Below are 17,261 nucleotides of genomic sequence, written 5' to 3'. Positions count from 1 at the left end.
CCAGAATAGCCAGTTATCGCCAAAGAAAGCAGGGTTTCAAGGAACTGGGATAGAGGCAAGTTTGATTTTGATTATGGAGAGAAGAGTGGCAATAGGAAAGGTGAGGATATCACCATTGTCTAGGAAGACCTGGTGTGAAGCTAAAGCAGAAACCTCCGGGCAGTCAGGGAATTAGGAAGAAGGCCTCAGGAACGTTGATGGAGTGGGATCCACAGTAACTATTGAATCAGAGGCCGAAGAAACCTGAGCAAATTAGGCGTTTTATCTTCCCATCCAATTTATCAAGCTGAGATAATAACAGTGGCAGCAACGTTAGCAAATTTAGTGTTTCTTACCTGCCAAACACTGGTGTTAATTAACATTTCATTTGCTTGCATAAAATAACCCACAGGAGTGGATATTATCATACCTTTTTCACAAATGGGGAAATTGAGGGTCAAAAAACAATTTCCCACGTCTCACAGAAGCAGAGCTGGGACCTGAGCCTGGGGCCAGCTTGATACCAAAGCCCATAGTTTTCACTGCTCAGGTAACCTACCCCCCTCAGTGGGTATCATAGCCTCAGCTTTTCCACTTCCAGCAAAGAAACGCCTTCCTTCCCAAGGCAATGCTTTCCGTTTTCAAAGAGCTCTCATTTCAGAAAGTCTTCCTTCTCCCTGGCCAAATACTTAAATGGTTCTGCTCCTCCAGCTAATATGGTCATTCTTTAAATATTTTAAGGCATTCACTGGGGGTTCCATGAAGCCTTTGGACATGTCAAGCCAAATTTAACCTTCCTGGTGCCCTCATTTATTTCTTGTGTGACACAGTCTCCAGATCTGTCCTGAAGGTATGGGGTCTTCTACATCTGTATTTGGAAATGTCCCTCTTTAAATGTGGGATTCAGAACGAAACCAGTATTCCACAGGTGGTCTTTTCAATGGAGCCCAGCTGGCTCGAGGCCAGGCACCTCTGAACACAGCCAGGCCTGGAGCGGGAGGCTTCCCCGTGCTATGCTTCTCCACCGATGCCTCTGGGCATGTTATTGTTTCTGTTTCTGTTGGAATCTGAGCCGCCCTGGGCATGACTAGTCCAGGCTTCCAACAGAGAAAGAGATGTGAATAGAATTCCACTTTTCTGCTTTGACTTCACAAAAGTCCGTGATCCGGATGAGGGGTTTGCTATCTTCCTCCCTTCCTCTGGACCCTCTGGAGATCCCCAGAGGAGTCTTCCAAAGATCCCACCTTCCTGGTCATAAAAGATCCTCCCAGAGGACCCCCCCAGCCCCCTGAAATAAAGGTGCTTCCATTTGGAAGGCCAAGGTAGGACCTGATCAGAGTCTATAAAATAAACAGGGACATGAGAACCGGGGAGCAGCCTTGTGACACGGAAGAACCACAGAGTTCCACGGCAGTGCCCCATGGCTCTGGGAGGTGAGTGCAGCAGCCACAGCTAAATCAATCCATGGACAATATCATCCACATGGCTATGGAGACCACCTCTGAGAATTTTGGAGAAAACGCATCTGTAGCATTTTAATAATAATTCCTCCTTATGTTCAAAAGCACATAACAGGTTTCCAAGCACTTTTCACTCCATCAGCTCATTCTGTGCTTCTGCTCTGCCCAATCTCTTCATTTTTGCATGAAGAATAGGGGAAGTCACCCCAGATTTGTTTCTCTGTGTCATTTTGGAAATACGTTTGTTTATGTAAAAATCTATTTGTTTATGTGTATATTTAGGGTGGATACTCCTCCACTAAGATTGCCGTTGTAACTGTCAAAAGCTTTATGGTCTCTGGGCTGGGAATGATTTTTTTTTTTTCCTTCAAAGCAGCCCTGAGAACACTTGTTACATATCCAAGCACAAGGCTCCTTTGTACTGGCACGGTTCATACTCACTATGAGAAAAGAAATCTCATAGAGTGAAGGAGGGACTGATTTTCTATTGCTTTTCTTTTTTTTTTCTTTTTGAGAGAGTGCTTTTAAAAAAGGGAATATTAACTATTACAGCAAAATTCCCCCAAGGAACAAGGAATTATCACTCGTCTGCATCCCCCCTTCTTTTCCTCCTTTGGCTTTTGTATCCCATTGGATAACGCTTTTGGGAACATAGGATATCAGTTGCTTGCTACAATCTCAGCATTCTACCCAGTATTTGAGATTGGATTTAGGGAGAGAACACCTTTGAGCAATATCCTAATGGCCAACACTTCAAGAGCACATTGGTTCTGAAGGTTTTGGCAAATGTTAGTAGGCTGGTATCTGCAAACACAGGCATCTCAAAGACAAGAATTCAAGAATCTCATTCTTCCCCTTTCTAATAAAAGACGCCACTGCTTATTATGGGATGTGGGTTATGAAGGTGCTGGAAGATGGAGAGCTATGGAGATGAGCTTATGGTATATGTAGTTTTATGAACAGTCCCTTCTGTGAGTGGAGCTGGATCATCGTCTTGTCGAATCCCATTATGATGTAGGATCACAAGGTCAATGGAGCCACCCACAAGCTGTGAGGCAGACTAGCCTCTGTCTCCTTTATATTAATATTATATCTTGGATCCCAGGAGGTCACTGCTGGTAATAATTGCCTGTCTTCCCTTTGGATGTAATCCTCTCTTTTTTAGGATGACATGCAGCAGTAAAGGAACACTCTCAGTCCCTGCCATAGACTTGCCCTCCCTGAGACAGACTGTCCCTCTTTGGGGCCGTGCTCCTCACACAAAAGCACACGGACGTCCGGGAGACCCTGCTGGGTGTCTAGAAATACTGAAGCTATGGGATCCACATAACTTTGGTGTGTTTGTTTTAAAAAAAGATTTTTTTGAAGGACATAGTTTAGTAATTCACCTGGTACAAAATTTGAAGAATGACATTTATAGTAACCTAAAAATAGTTATGTTATGGAATCAAAGGAAATTTTATAGGGATTTTAGGGATAAAGCAGGGAGGCCTCAGGGACATTGCCTTCTTGTACTGGGTCACTTTGTGCCTGTCTCCAGATTCTTTGGGGTCCACTTGTCTGCTCGACTGTCAAAAGCATGTCTGCGGAAAAGCCAGGGATGCGTGGCCCAAGGGGGTGCAGCCAGGGGAGGTGAGGGCTGGCTGAATCCAGCCGAAGCGGAAAAGCAGCACGTTCTTGCACTGAGTGATGCCCAGACACGACCAGCAGCTGGCTGGGAGCCTCCTGGGGAAGTCATTCCCCCGTTAGTTCAGCCTGTTTGGAACAGCTGCCCCAGGTGGACGCGTCCACACACTCTGGATTGTCCCCCTGCTCAATGAGTCCACACCTGGGAACCGACTGCTATTTCAGTGTCATGCGATGTTTACTGCTGTTTAAAAATAAGACAAATCAACATGGCTTGGGACGAGGGCTCCATCTGGCAGATTCTGCCTGGAGGAGAAATTAAGTGGTACAGCGCTAAACGGCTTTCCGAGAGGAGATAGGGCTTATTAAGAGGTAAACAAACAGCAAGAGAGGTTTGAAGCTGCCTGGATGCCATGGGGGAGCAGGTGACAGAGGGGAAACGAAGGGGGAGAGGATGCTTAAGGCTCCATTTCTCAAGTTGTCTGGGTTTTATGAAAAGAATTGCAGGGCACTAGAGCAGAGGGGATTTGTCAGGAGGGTTAGTTGTCTCATGGTACTTGCTATTCACTTGCGCTGTCCTTTGGGAGGCCGGAATGCCAGGCCCAGAGTGCTCAGCGTCCTAGTCTGGATGGTGGGGTTCGGGGGGTAGAGGGTAGGGAGTGGAATGCCCCAGAGAATGACAGCTGTGTAGGGATTAAGAAAGGGTTTGAATCCCAGCTTCCCTGCTTATGACCGGTGTGACTTGGGGCAAATCACGTAACCTCTCAGAACCTCTGTTTCTTCATCTGTTAGTTGAAGGCACTAAGTGCACTTGCCTCAGAGGGTTGTTGAAAGGATTGGTGTTATGACGCCTGTAAGGAACTGAGCTCAGGACTTTGCCCTTAGTAAGTACTCAATAAAAGCAGGCTTTTATGATAATGGTAACCATGAAAATAAAGATTGCTCTTGTTCTAGTGAAAGCTAACCACCATCCGCAGGCCTCTTTTCTTCTTCATGCTATTTTATGCTCATGATTACCTTTTATGGCCTGAGCCCAGGTACACAATACCCTGCAAACATAAGAAGCTCTAAAATCCAAACCGTTCCCCCAAGCCCAGAAAAGAGGGATCCGAGCTCGGTAGATTGAAAACTCTGGCTACTGAGACAAATTCTCAGAAATATGTATTCTGAAAATCCAGGCTGGAGGGGATTTGGTACCTGTCCAGTTCAACCCCCACTGTTCAGATGAGGAAGCTGTGGCTGTGAGAAGGGGAGTAGCCGGCCGGGCTGCACAGTAACAAGGCTCAGGCTGGAGCCTCGCCCTCTTCATGGCTCCCAGGAGGAGAACCAAGGGCCCGGGGGCTGATTCAGGAAGATTCGCGATGCCCCTTGTTGGGGCAGCGGTGTGTTGAGGTCGAGGCAGTGCTGTGGAGTGGTTAAGCGCTTTGGAATCAGGTGAACTGCAATTGAAACCTGGAACTAGCGCGTACATGTAGTGTGACCTTGAACCTGCTCCTTAACTTCCCACTCTCCAGTGTATTCATCTACTAAATGGGATAAACCCACAGGTTGTAGTGAGAGTTATGATACCGTATGAAAAGTGCCTAATAATCTTGCTGCAAATGGCATTTACCGCTGCTATTACTGTCATTGCAGTTATTATTGGCTTGCAGCAGACGGGATGGCTGCCGTGGAGACAGTGAACTAGAGACTGCGAAGGCTGTTTCATTAGCTGGTATAAATGAGGTGTGGGACGTCTTGGCTGGAGGAAGAGGCTGGCAAGAGGGAGTAGGAGGGAGAGAGAGGAGTGAGGCCTCAGCCCCCGACCTGGCCCCAGGAAATGGAATAGCAGCTGAAGGAGTTCCATTAAAGACAGCCTGGGCCTGGGGCAGAGGGCCACGGGTGTACTGGGTTCTCCCCATGTGGCTATTCTTTGCCCCCTGCCCTGCCCATCTGCTGTAGACCACGGATGTGGGGGCAGGGGGTGTTTGGACTTGGAGGGCCCAGGGAAGCACCAGGAGGGAACAGCTGAGGTCAGAGGAGCAGAAGGGGACCAGGACCCCTGGCTGGGCTGGATCTACTGGGGGACATGACTGATATTTACCATATCTGATATATCGTGAGGCCCGGTGCCTTTGGGTAACATTGGTACAGTAGAAAGTTCTTTATACTGGGAGGTTGCTGAAGCCCCAGGTCTGGGAGTAGCCCACCCTGACCTCTTTCACTGTGTGGCCGCCACATACGGAAAGCAGAACTGAGCACAGAATGTGTCACCAAGCAGTGATGGCCATGGAAACACCATGCTTCAGAGGACACAGAAATCACAGGTGTTGTCCACAAGGTCATGGCCACAGGTCATGCAGAAGCAGCCTGAGGGTACTGAAAGGCATACAATGCCGCCTGAAATGTTCTTCCTCTACCCTCTGAAAATCCAATTGCTGCCTTTCTATTTTCACTCCTGGGCACTGGGACATCCACGGTGTGCATCTTTTTGCCACATTTCCTTTCATCTTATGGTCCTCTTTCCTAACTGTTTCATGTATCCCCTATTTTAAACTATGTAAAGCTTTAGAAGTTTAGAAGAAGCTTAGAAGAAGCTTGCTAAGGGCTGGGGTAATCCTGGGTCTTATAATTATGTACCTATAACTATAGGTCGAGTATGATGTCTAGCACATCGGGCGTGTTCAGTAAATATTTATTTGTAGATTCTTGGTAGATTTGTCTTGAACACAGGGCAGTAGAAAGAAAGCTTTTCCTAACCTTTAGACATTTTGACATCTAATCTATCTTTTTTTGTAATGGACACCCTAGTGGAAACGTCTAATGATGATATGATCCTGTGTTATTAGCTTACATGTACTGGGTGGTTACAATGAACCCAGAACTTAACCTACATGAGCATTTAGCTGCCTTATGATGGAATAGCTTTTATTATAATTATTATCCCTATTTTATAGATGAGGAAACTGTGGCTCAGAAAGATTAATTTGCACAAGGTCACACAGGTGTGTTTACAAGGACACATGAGTGACAGCGTGGGGGTGCCGTGGCTCAACGTGGCCTGGTGGTTCTGTTTGGGAATGAGGCTCAAAGCGCATGGGGGCTCAGAGAAGGTGATGTGAACCTAGCAGAGGCTGGGTTGAGAACAGGAGCCTCCCCTTTTGGAATTTTGAGCTCCTTAATGTCAAAACAGACCCTGTAAATCCTCACCCACTGAAGCACAAATCATGCCTGGTGACAAGAGTGCAGAGCTTCAGGGACACTTGAATTCTTGTTTTATGACTCTCCCACCCACTGAGTTTGGGGGAGGACATAATGCATTCTCTCCTGAAATGACAAGCAGAATTGGCCCAAATGGTTTATGGCCTTCTGTGAGCACAGGGCGAGGCAGTGGGAGTAGCACGGGCACTTGCAAAATTGATACTTCAGAGAGGAGCCCGCTTTGCTGGTGCCAAATGCACAGCAAAGACCTGGGGGCTGGACACAACGGTCTGCTGGTCTGTAAACTCCAGCCGTGACATTTTTCATAGCCATGCTTCACATGATTCTCTGCGGTGTGCATTTTTCAGAGTTTTCCCCAAGGCTCATTTTGCTGTGTTATTAGAGCTTGGAGTCAAATTCTCTGGTTAAAGATGTTTGTCTTCTCTCCTGCCATTCCAAACTCCCGGCAGTGGTCATTCATTCTTACTCCCCTTGGGCCAAGCTCATGGTGACTTCTGATCACCAAGGATATAGAACTCTCCTTAGCAGTATTTTAGCTAACATTTTCTGAGTGCTACTGAATGCCAGGCACTAAGCTAGGCATTTTCCATGCATTAGCTCATTTAACACCTATAGCAACCCCAGGATATAGACTTAGGGCAAAGGTAGGTTTATGATTGTATTGTGATGTTAGGATGGCTTTGGCAAAGCTTAAATTCTGCGCTGTCAATCACCTCATCTCCTTTTGGGAGTTTCTCAGAGAGCTGTTATTCAGAGGAAATAATAGAAGAGCAGGGACCAAATAGCTGCTTTGTTACAGCTGCACAAACATGATATTCTAATGCACCCTCTATGTTAGAAGTTGGGTTGGACCAAGCGGCTTAGGCTCTGGGCTGGATGAAACCACCTACATCCCTTTTCTGAATCTGAATCTTGGTGGGGGTGTGCTCAGGTGTGCTGTGGATAGGGAGAGGAAAAAGAGGGGCAGATTCCAGAGAAGTTTCCTGAATTCAGATTTTAAAATCCTGACACAGAGAACGGGAGACACAAATGAGAGAGCAGAGCTTAGGTTTTTGCTTTTAAACCATTGTAACCCTGTCCACTGGTAAATGAGGCTCAGTGAATGTCCTTGGCTTTCACCAATAAAACTAGCAATTTCTCCCTTGTATGCGTGGGGCACATAGCAGGAAGGATGAAGGCTCAGGCTGGGACTGGCATTGAAAAAATTAGAGTTGAGATGATTGGAAATTTGAAAATATTACTTAGCGCTACTTCTGGTGTAGGCACTTAAGCGATTTACAAGGATGATCTCATCGGATCCACGTGACCCTGCTAGGATTGTCCTCATTTTATAGATGTTGAAATGGAGGCTTAAGTGATCAAATAACTACATGTGGCCACACATTTGGTAAGTGGCAGCTCTGAGATGCCCGGGTCCCACGTCAAAGCCCTCCATGCCAAGCATCCGGGAAGATCACTGCTGAGACTGCTTTCCGCCCCCTCCTGGGGCATCGTATTCTGCAGTTTGTTTCCATTGCTCCATTGTTTTCAAGCCCTCTTGTGTGTCATCTGCACATCTTTTCACAAAATATACCGGAGAGGGATTATGATTACTATTTAAAGATGAGAAAACATGGGGCTCTGACTGCTTAAGTGGCTTCATTTAAGTCATACAGTTCATTAGTGATACAACCAAGATTGGGACCTCTGGTTTCCTCATTGGCAGGTTTTCCTGAGGACACAGGCACAAAAGGCAACTCATAGACAAGAATAGGAATAGGTCGCAGGGCAGACCAAGCCCCCAGTGCCATGTTGTCAGAGCCTGGCTGTTCTCCCGCAGCACATAAAGTTATTTTTATGTTATAGCCACCTGACTTGCAGAAGAGAGACTCTCCAAGTCTTGGTAAAAAGTCAGATTTTTAAAAATTCTGATCTGGATAATTTTTTCCCTAAATTTCTGACATTACTTGGTCCTGGTCTTTCTGATACCAACACAAGCCACACATGCAACTTTTCATTGACATGTGCGTAAGCTGTGAGCTGAAATGTGTCCCTTCTGCCTGGCTAAATGTGGCTCCTCCTTCCGTGCCTTCCCCAAATTTCACCTCTTCAGGGAAGGCTTTCTTCAGCCTTGGTGTTTCTTGGTGGCAGACAAGTCACTGCATCCTCTGTATTCCTGTGTCCCTTTGAATATGGGCTACCAAAGCACATGGGACACTGTAGCTATTTATAAATTCCTCATGACCCCTGGACTGAGAGTCCCCTCAGGGCACACAGAGTCTGCCGTGGCAGTGCACACACTAAGTCCTGGATTAATATTTGCTAAACAGATGAGTAAGTGAGTGACCGGCTGCTGCAACTCTGGAAGGCTTTTGTTTCACTACAATATGGGGACAAAACCCACCCTGGCTTCCCTTGGTTCCCATCCCTCTCCTCATACTGCATGTTTTCTGAATACAAATGAAGATTTACTAAGCTGGATGGAAAAATACAAATCTCTTGGCTGGGTATGGTTTCTAGATTCATTAAACTGAGCCCTGGGAGAAACTAAACTAATACAATTCTGAAGCTAATCTCTCCTCGAAGTCATTCCATAAATCTGATTAATGGGTCACCTTTAGACCACAAGCACAGTTGCTATATTAAAAGAAAATGCTCTAACAGGATGGTAATTCTGTTAACAAGTCTTCTGCTGTTTGCAAAAAGAGATTTTTCTCACAGTATAAACAAGTCTAGGCTGGATGATGCATGGGATTAGGTCACGAGCAAAACTCTTAGGGCTCTAGTACTCAATTGCACACAAATGAAAAACAAAGAGCATCAGTTTCTCAAATGCATAAATCTGAGATGAAATGGATAAAATGGGTAAAGCCAGTGTGTGAGATACAAGCTTTTGTGTTGCTTCTCAGAAAAAGAAAAATTATCCTCTCAGATCTTGTATTCTTTGCTGACGTACGTCGTGTGTCACTGATATTTGGCAAGAGGATATGCCCTTTAGCATTGATCAGTTAAGATAATAACTACGCTTATCTAGAATTTCCCAGCTTTCTATGCGGGAGTCTTTCATAGAGTCAATGAGTTGGAAGAGCTTTAGGGACGTATAGTATGGTATGTCCCAAAGTGTGTATATTCCTGTTAATATGTGGAAACCAATTTATAACTAGTCAAGGCTCAAAAATATTTTAAAATGGTAGCGTTGAAGACATGGAGGTGGCCTCTCCAACATCTGTTTCCCCTTCTCTTGGAAACTATTTCATTTTTCCATTGGGTTTTCATCTTCCCTAAATGGCTCATATGCTTTCAGGGAAGCTGACTTCTTGCTAGGCTCTGTGGGTGGGGATTGTGGCTCAGGTATAATCGAATTAGCACAATCCCATCCCCTGCCCCGAGGGGTTGGTTCAGGGATGGGCATGTGACCAACTGGGGGCCACTGAGATGTGAGGAAGATCTAAAGAGTGAGCTTTCTTGACCTTTGGAGAGGACTATCAAAAGTATCTTTCTTTTCCCCTTTGTGAATTAGCACATGTAGATGTGAGGGCTGGAGCTGCTGCAGCTATCTTGTTGCCATGAGGGAAGTCTGCCTGGGAGTTAAGATGACAGAGAGGAGCTGAATTTAAAGAACTGCGAGAGCTGGATCTAGAACACTGATTGAACCATGCTGATCACCTGCCCACCTTAGGACACTTGAAGTGACTTAAGCCAATAGAGTCTCTTGGTTGTTTAAACCTGTTTGAGTGGAGGTTTCTACTACTTGCAGCAGAGAACCTCTCAACTGACACAGCTGAGTTAAACAAAATTGGATAGGCTACTTCCTGAGGGTGGTCCCGGAATCTGTAATGTATTAATGTGCAAATTTATTTGGCCGTGGGTTCTCTTCTTTCATAGTGCATCTCACAGGACAAGATCTTGTCTGACTTCCAAATTTTGCAAAAGTGGAAACTGAGATCCAGAGATTTAAGCGACTTTCCTAAGCCATGAATAGGCAGTTGTAGATCTGGGCCTAGAGTGCCGGCCTCTGGCTTCCAGGCTTGCATTCTCATCTCAAGGTCACACTCTCTTTCTGCCCAAAGAGGTTCCCATATTGAGGACACACTTCAAAAGAAGAACCCTCTTTTGCAGAGACTGCAGATTTCTAGGATAGTTTAAAGTCAAGTTTGCAAATTAGGGTGCTCACAGGCAAAATAGAACCTTAGGTCAAATAAAATAGGTCCGAAGCGTTTGAGAAAATTACATCAGTTGCCAACCAATATAAAATCAGTTAAAATCAGGTTATTTCAAATAAAAATAAAAATATTAATATCTAGGTGCCCTAATAAATCTCAGATAATCTGGCAGCACTAGGCCTATATTTCCACATGATAACAGCTAGCAGAGCCTGAGCGGCCAGCTGTGCCTCCCCAGTTTGCCACAGTCCCCACCATTCCCTACTGCATCCCAACACCGACGCCAAGTGTCATTTGCCATTTATAAGTACATGAGTAATATTGCTTTTAAAAAATATTCATTTCATTTAATTATCTATCTGGCCCCTGTAGCCAATTGTTTTTCTATATTTGAAAAAGTAAAATTTCTCAAACTTAGGTATTAAAAAAAATTTCCAAGTCCCAGTAAGTTTGGAGCAATACTGAATTAGTTAAAGATTAATCGATTTTTTTTTCCTGTGTATCTTTCCTTAGTCTTTTATGGACCATGGGTCAGGAGGGCTGGCATTCAGTTTTTGGCCATGGGTATCTTTTTTCAGAGAACATTTCTTTGTCACTGTTATTCTTCTGAATATACTTTGGGAAATACTGCCAGGGAAACTCTTTATGGCCCTTCCTGCCAGTGAGCTGGTGGACTAATGTCTCTTTCTCTGAGATCATTATCACCTCAGCTTTCCTAACGTTCCTTGGAAGCTACTCTGAGAACAGAACAACAGCCTGGCCTGGGTCCAGCCAGCTCCCAGCACAGGAGAGCCTGTGGTCTGATACACACTGAGATTATTCCCAATAACAGGTCCATTATAGTAAGATGTTCTGGCAGAGCGGGGAGAACAGGATCGGCCTCATTAAGGCCCACACACGCATTCCTCCCCAAGGAACCAGCTTCCTGGCCGGGCGCTCTGGATCTTCTATGAAAAAAACAACAAAGGAGAAAGGTGGAAAACAAAAAGTGATGGTGTATCGGTGCCAAAAGAAAAACAATGTTTTCTTAAAAAAAATCTCTTCTTCAAAGAAAGTCATCACACCCCAGCAGTCATTTCTTCCCCTCTTGATAATTTTCTTATTTAAAGGTGAGGAAAGATTAAATCTTAACTCTGGGTGTCCAACCTGCTCACAACATTCAAGACAATTAGATCTAGCTAAAGAAAAAATACCCTTCAGACTAACTTTTCTAGATGTGCAATTGTGGCCCTCCAAGCAAAGCGGCCAGAGACTCATTTGCCGCTGAGGGACAAGCATGGTGTTTCTTGTAGGGGTTCTTTACAGACGGTCAAGTCCTTCTATTAGGTACTCCTGGGAGGCTTCCCCTGGCTACAGCTTTCCAAGCAGAGTTTGGTTCATAAACCCTTTCGGCTGCCAGCTCCAACTTGGTCACCTTTCATTCCTCCTGGGAAGGGAACTCTTCCCTAGAAGTAAGCTGTCCCTAAATGGCCGGAGTGCACAGCTTAAAGCAAATACCTTTCATTCTAATCAGGACCGCAGCCATGGGTTCAGTTTGATCATTTGCTCAATGGAACCTTTGCGGAACAACGGCATATATAAAATTACATTCAATAAGGTGACAAGACAGGTGGGATGCAGTCTTTGCTTTGGTTGGGACAACATCGGAGGGAACCCTCAAGGACAGGCTTAATGATGAAGAAAATATGAATTTTAGATTCTAAAAATAAACCAATCGTGGGTTGCATTTACTGAGCATTTATCTCAGGTGTAGTACTAAGCATCTTTTAAGGATTACCTTGTGCAATTCCCACGAACACCCCCCGTTCTAAGAATGACAAAATGAAGCTGAGAGAATTTACTTCACTTGCCTGAGATCATGCAGTTAGGAAGAGGTGGAAATCGTGTTCCACCCAGGCAGTGTGGCTCCTGCCCTACACTCCACTGCTCCCCTTAAAAGCAGAGATGCCTTTTCCCTCCCAGTGTCCCCAAACACGTTCGAACGTGCGTGTGGCTACACTGGACTAACAAGGGATGAGAATTCATGTAAAATTCTTAAATGCTGGACAAATTTGAAACAGTAAAGAACCACATAATAAAAACCTCCGAATTTTAAAAGACAGACTCAATGCTTTTTTTTTTTTTTTTTGGTTTTGAATTTTAGACAGTAATCCTCACTGTAAAAAATCGAACAGCTTCCCTGAGATAAAATAATGATCTCTCCTACTCCATTCCTTTACAAGCAGTAGCTGCAGTGGTAGCAGCCACAGGAAGGACTGAGCTGGGCCAGCGAGTCTCCCTGGAGTTTGTGCCTTACCTGCTGTAGAAGAGGCACTCTTGGTTGTTGATGAGCTTATCCGATCTGAACCTCCGGAGGTCTTCCCACGCATCCTTGATGGCAGTGACTGCCAGGATGGCACAGATCGGTATCATGCTCACCACAGGCTGGAAAGCATTGACCTCGGGGACGAAATTCAGCATCGCAATGCCCACAAAATAGAGATTGGCAAACCGGTGTAGCTGCTCAAAGATGTTCTTGGGGATGAAGGACAACACGGTGTACTTGCTGGTCTTAATTTGATTCCCACAGTGAAGTCTGTTGGGGTTCTCTTTCTGGGACTTTCCTTCAAAGGGCAGATTGGACACCACCACTCGTTTCTTGTCTTCTTTCCTTTTCTGCCATTTCCTCCCTTCCTTTCTCATCTCTGCTCAATCCTGTCTCTTTAATTCTCATACTTTAATTCTCATCTTTTACTTGGCTTCTCTGCTGACAATTTTTCTGTCTTCTTTCAAAAGGAAACGAAAAATGAAAAGCCAGCACACAAACAGCAGGGGAGAAATGTGACAAGGAAGGAGCTTACAGAGAACAGGTGCGTATCCACCTGGCCACTTCCTTTTACTTCTTTGAGACTCCACCTGTTGGAATGTAGAACGACGTCACCCACAGGTATCTTCCTTTTCCACCCCAGGCAGCCACGAACAGGTGTACTAACTCTGGGTCCTAAAACCTACCTGGTTAAGTTTTAAAAGAAAGGATTATCTTTACCCAGGAAACTCAGAGGCTTTAAAGATGGCATAGACTTTCTTGTTTGGGAGACATTGCTTGACATCCTTCAAAGAGTTTCTCCTGAACTTAGTCTCCTGAGATGATTCAGTCATCCTAGAGTTTAATTCTTGAGCTTTGCAACCCACTCCTTAATAATGTAACATCCTTGTGCTTAATAATATGAGTGTTTACACAAGTTAAAACAAGGTTTCTTAACCTCAGCATATTGACATTTTCGACTGGGTAATGATTCTTCCCTGGGGAGGCTGCGTTGTATGTTGTAGGATGTCTGGCAGCACCCAGCTTCTACCCACTAGATGCCAGGAGCACCCTTCGTCCCAGTATGACAACCAGAAATGTCTTCAGACATTACCAAATGACCACTAGGGTCAAAACTGCCCCCAGTTGAGAATCACTGAATTAAATGAATTTAAGGAAATATAAGAAAAGAGACCAATCCTTTAACCATGCTGGTGAGTTTGCATTACCTGTTTGCACAAGAGAACACAGAGAGATGATTTCTCTTACCTTTCATATATTCGAATGTTGGAACAGTTTATCTCCTTATCAAAGCGGTGTCTCTTGAAGTCCTCTACACCGTCTTTGACCATGATGATGAACAGGACAATGACCAGTGGTAGCATGGTGATTTCCCTGTGGAAGACTTCCATGGAGGGTATCCAGTTCAGAATCACCAGGAACAGGAAATAGAGGTTAGCCCATCTGGAAGGGGCAAAGCACGGTGTGTGTAAAATCCATGGAGAAGAAAAATACACCCTCTCCTCTAATTCTTCCCCACTGTTGGCTCCTACCTAATAAAATGACGCTCTTCTTTCAATGTCACCTCAAACATTCCGGAAAGTGCTTTGAAGCCCAACTGATCTATATTTAAACTCTTTTCCTATTGTTTAATAGTTTTGTGACCTTCCTGAGCTTATTTCCTCTTGTGTAAAATGGGGATAGAACTACCTTCCTTAAAGGGATCTTATAAATATTACATGGTATTGCTGGACACGGTGGCTCACACCTGTAATCCTAGCACTCTGGGAGGCCAAGGCGGGAGGATAGCTTGAGGTCAGGAGTTTGAGACCGGCCTGAGCAAGAGTGAGACCTCATCTCTACTAAAAATAGAAAAATTAGCCAGGCATGGCGGCATGCATGCCTGTAGTCCCAGCTACTCGGGAGGCTGAGGCAGGAAGATCGCTTGAGTCCAGGGGTTTGAGGTTAATGTGAGCTAGGCTGATGCCATGGCACTCTAGCTCTGGTGACAGAGGGAGAGTTTGTCTCAAAAATAAATAAATAAATATTACATGGTATATATTTGCTAGGTACATAGTAGAGGGTTCTGGAGCATATTAGTTGCTCAATAAATGGTAACTTATAATAATAATTACAAAATTTAGGATGATATATAAGCACATATTTTGACCTTTAATTAAAAATGATCCCATATATTATCTCAAAAGAGTGTTTTATGTTAAGTTTTTAAAGTGCATCTTGTTCTCCCTTGCCACAGTGCCTTTGCACATGCAGTTCTGTGCAAAGGTCTGCAGGAACATTTTCCTGGCTCCCCTTTCTGGCTTCTCCCTGCCCCTTTTCACCCAGTTAATACATTCTCTTCTTTCAGGTTATACTTCAATTTCCTGACTTCCTCAACTAGACCAGATTTCCCTATTATTCACTATATTAACACCATATACCTCTCCTTGGAAGTATCTATTCTAGTTATAATTTTATATCAATTTATATTATTTAAAAATTAATGTCTGTCTCTTTCACTAGACATACACTCAATGAGGACAGTCTCTCTCTCTCTCTCTCTCTCTCTTTCTGTTTCTCATCTATTCCTAGCACCCAACACACGGCCTGAAACAGAGTAGAAGCTAATAAATATTTGTGGAATGAATGAATGAATGACAAAAACTTCTTACAGTGCATGCATTTGGATATTAAAGGAAAAGGGTGGCTCTCAGTTCATTTAAATACTTGATTAAAATGTGTGTTGTCTGAACAAGCGGGTCTGTACCTGTGAAACTGCTCATAGAGATTCCGGGGCAGGAAGGTGAAGAGGGTATACTTGGTCGTGCAGATTCTGTTGCCAAGGTAGCTCTTGGAGACCTTTTCCCAATCCTGGTGGAAGGTGCTGTTGTTGGGGAACACGACCCGCTGCCGTGTCAGGTTGTAGCTCCGCCTCCCCTTCTCTGGAGAGAGCAGGGGTGTGGTTTCCGATGGAGACTGTGGGGACCCCTCTCTGACCCGCCACTGCCACCGGTGCCAAGAGGAGTCCACTGAGAGGGCCATTCCTGGCAGCAGGCTAAGGTCCGAAAACAGACACGTGAAGTCACTGTGGTTGGCCTGTTCACAGGCTCCCATCCATGCAGGGTAGACACTGGGCTATGGTGTGAGGAAAGTAGGCTCGATCCCTGTGAGCCACACGTTCAGAATCTAGGGTGAGAGACGTCAATCAAACAATCATGTCAATGACCATAGAACTCACACTGTGGTAAGCGTCATGGAAGCATGTAAGTGGGCTGGAAGGTGTTGACGGCCTAGCTGGGGCTGTCAGAGAAATGCTAGAGGATGGCCTAGTGGGCTGTGACTCTGGAGATCAGAATTCTAGTTCTGGAACATTCCTAATGCTGAACTGTCTCTTCTCAGTTTTTTCACCCTGAAATGAGGAAAACTATCCCCCCCCTTTTTTTTTTGAGACAGAGTCTCACTCTGTTGCCCGGGCTAGAGTGCTGTGGCATCAGCCTAGCTCACAGCAACCTCCAGCTCCTGGGCTCAAGCAATCCTTCTGCCTCAGCCTCCTGAGTAGCTGGGACTACAGGCATGTACCACCATGCCCGGCTAATTTTTTCTCTATGTATTTTTAGCTGTCCATATAATTTCTTTCTATTGTTTTTAGTAGAGATGGGGTCTTGCTCTTGCTCAGGCTGGTCTTGAACTCCTGAGGTCAAACGATCCTCCTGCCTCGGCCTCCCCGAGTGCTAGGCTTACAGGCGTGAGCCACTGCACCCGGCCAAGGAAAACTATTCTTACTATACTTTTTTTCACGAGATTTTTGTGAGGAACAATTTGGACAGTACATAAAAATATGTTGGGACATGTCTTGAAACAAAGGGGAAGGTATTTATTCTTTAGGTTTTTCTTTGGCTCTCAAATTTTCTGATACTGATGACATTTTGGAGAAACTCATGTGGGGTCAGTACCTCAAATGAGAGTGATTACATGGACTAGAGGAGACAGGCCCTTTCCTAGGAAATTTGGGCCTGAGGGGACTGGGCTATGCTACTCTCATTCCATGGCTTTTTCTGATCTGGTTGGCTGGGGATGGGGATGGGGGATCCCTTCTTTTCTCTCCACTCCATTTGGTAGATTCTTAAACCAAGCACTTGGTCAAGCGGACACTCTTCCCAGATGGCAAAGGAGTGCTGCTTTGTCTACGATGTTTCAGTTTCTAAGCACTTTTAATGGAACCTACAAGGAAACTCTGAAAGTTCCTTTTGGCCAAATTTTGCTTAAAAACCCAGAAGGGTATTATTCAAAGATACACTTTGTAAAGTTAGAATTTGGGTATAATGGGCCTTCTCACTTAGTAGGCTCATAGGATGATTTTCTTTTGAATAAGTGGATGAGAGAATGTCGAGTATTATTAGTCTTACCATGAACAGCCCAGTCTGTAATTGTAAATATGATCGCTTAGGAAAAAGTTTTATTTCTACTTTAAATGATAATATTTTATCTTCTGGATGCCCGTATGATCTGATTTGCATCATAATTCTCCTCATGGCTTTAATCAATCCAAATGATTTTCAATCCACAGAC

The 17,261-nt window shown here is 44.7% G+C and overlaps 1 protein-coding gene across 3 annotated transcripts in view; it reads right to left on the bottom strand.

Annotated features, from left to right (window-relative positions):
* Window positions 1-15,734, bottom strand: part of ATP10B (ATPase phospholipid transporting 10B (putative)) — an 88,100-nt gene extending 72,366 nt beyond the window's left edge. For 2 of the 3 annotated variants that reach the window (XM_069484260.1, XM_069484262.1), the window contains exons 1-2: window positions 15,460-15,734; window positions 13,962-14,156 (exon numbers count right to left, since the gene is read on the bottom strand). In XM_069484260.1, the coding sequence (XP_069340361.1) occupies window positions 13,962-14,156; window positions 15,460-15,734 (470 nt within the window). Of the gene's footprint in view, window positions 1-12,704; window positions 13,091-13,961; window positions 14,157-15,459 lie in introns of those variants that run through there. The other variant, XM_069484261.1, reaches the window with a different exon arrangement.
* Between the last annotated feature and the right edge of the window lie 1,527 nt (window positions 15,735-17,261).

Source organism: Eulemur rufifrons, chromosome 10 (assembly GCF_041146395.1).
Source record: "Eulemur rufifrons isolate Redbay chromosome 10, OSU_ERuf_1, whole genome shotgun sequence".
Lineage (NCBI taxonomy): Eukaryota > Metazoa > Chordata > Mammalia > Primates > Lemuridae > Eulemur > Eulemur rufifrons.
This window is presented reverse-complemented; position numbering and strand designations above follow the sequence as displayed.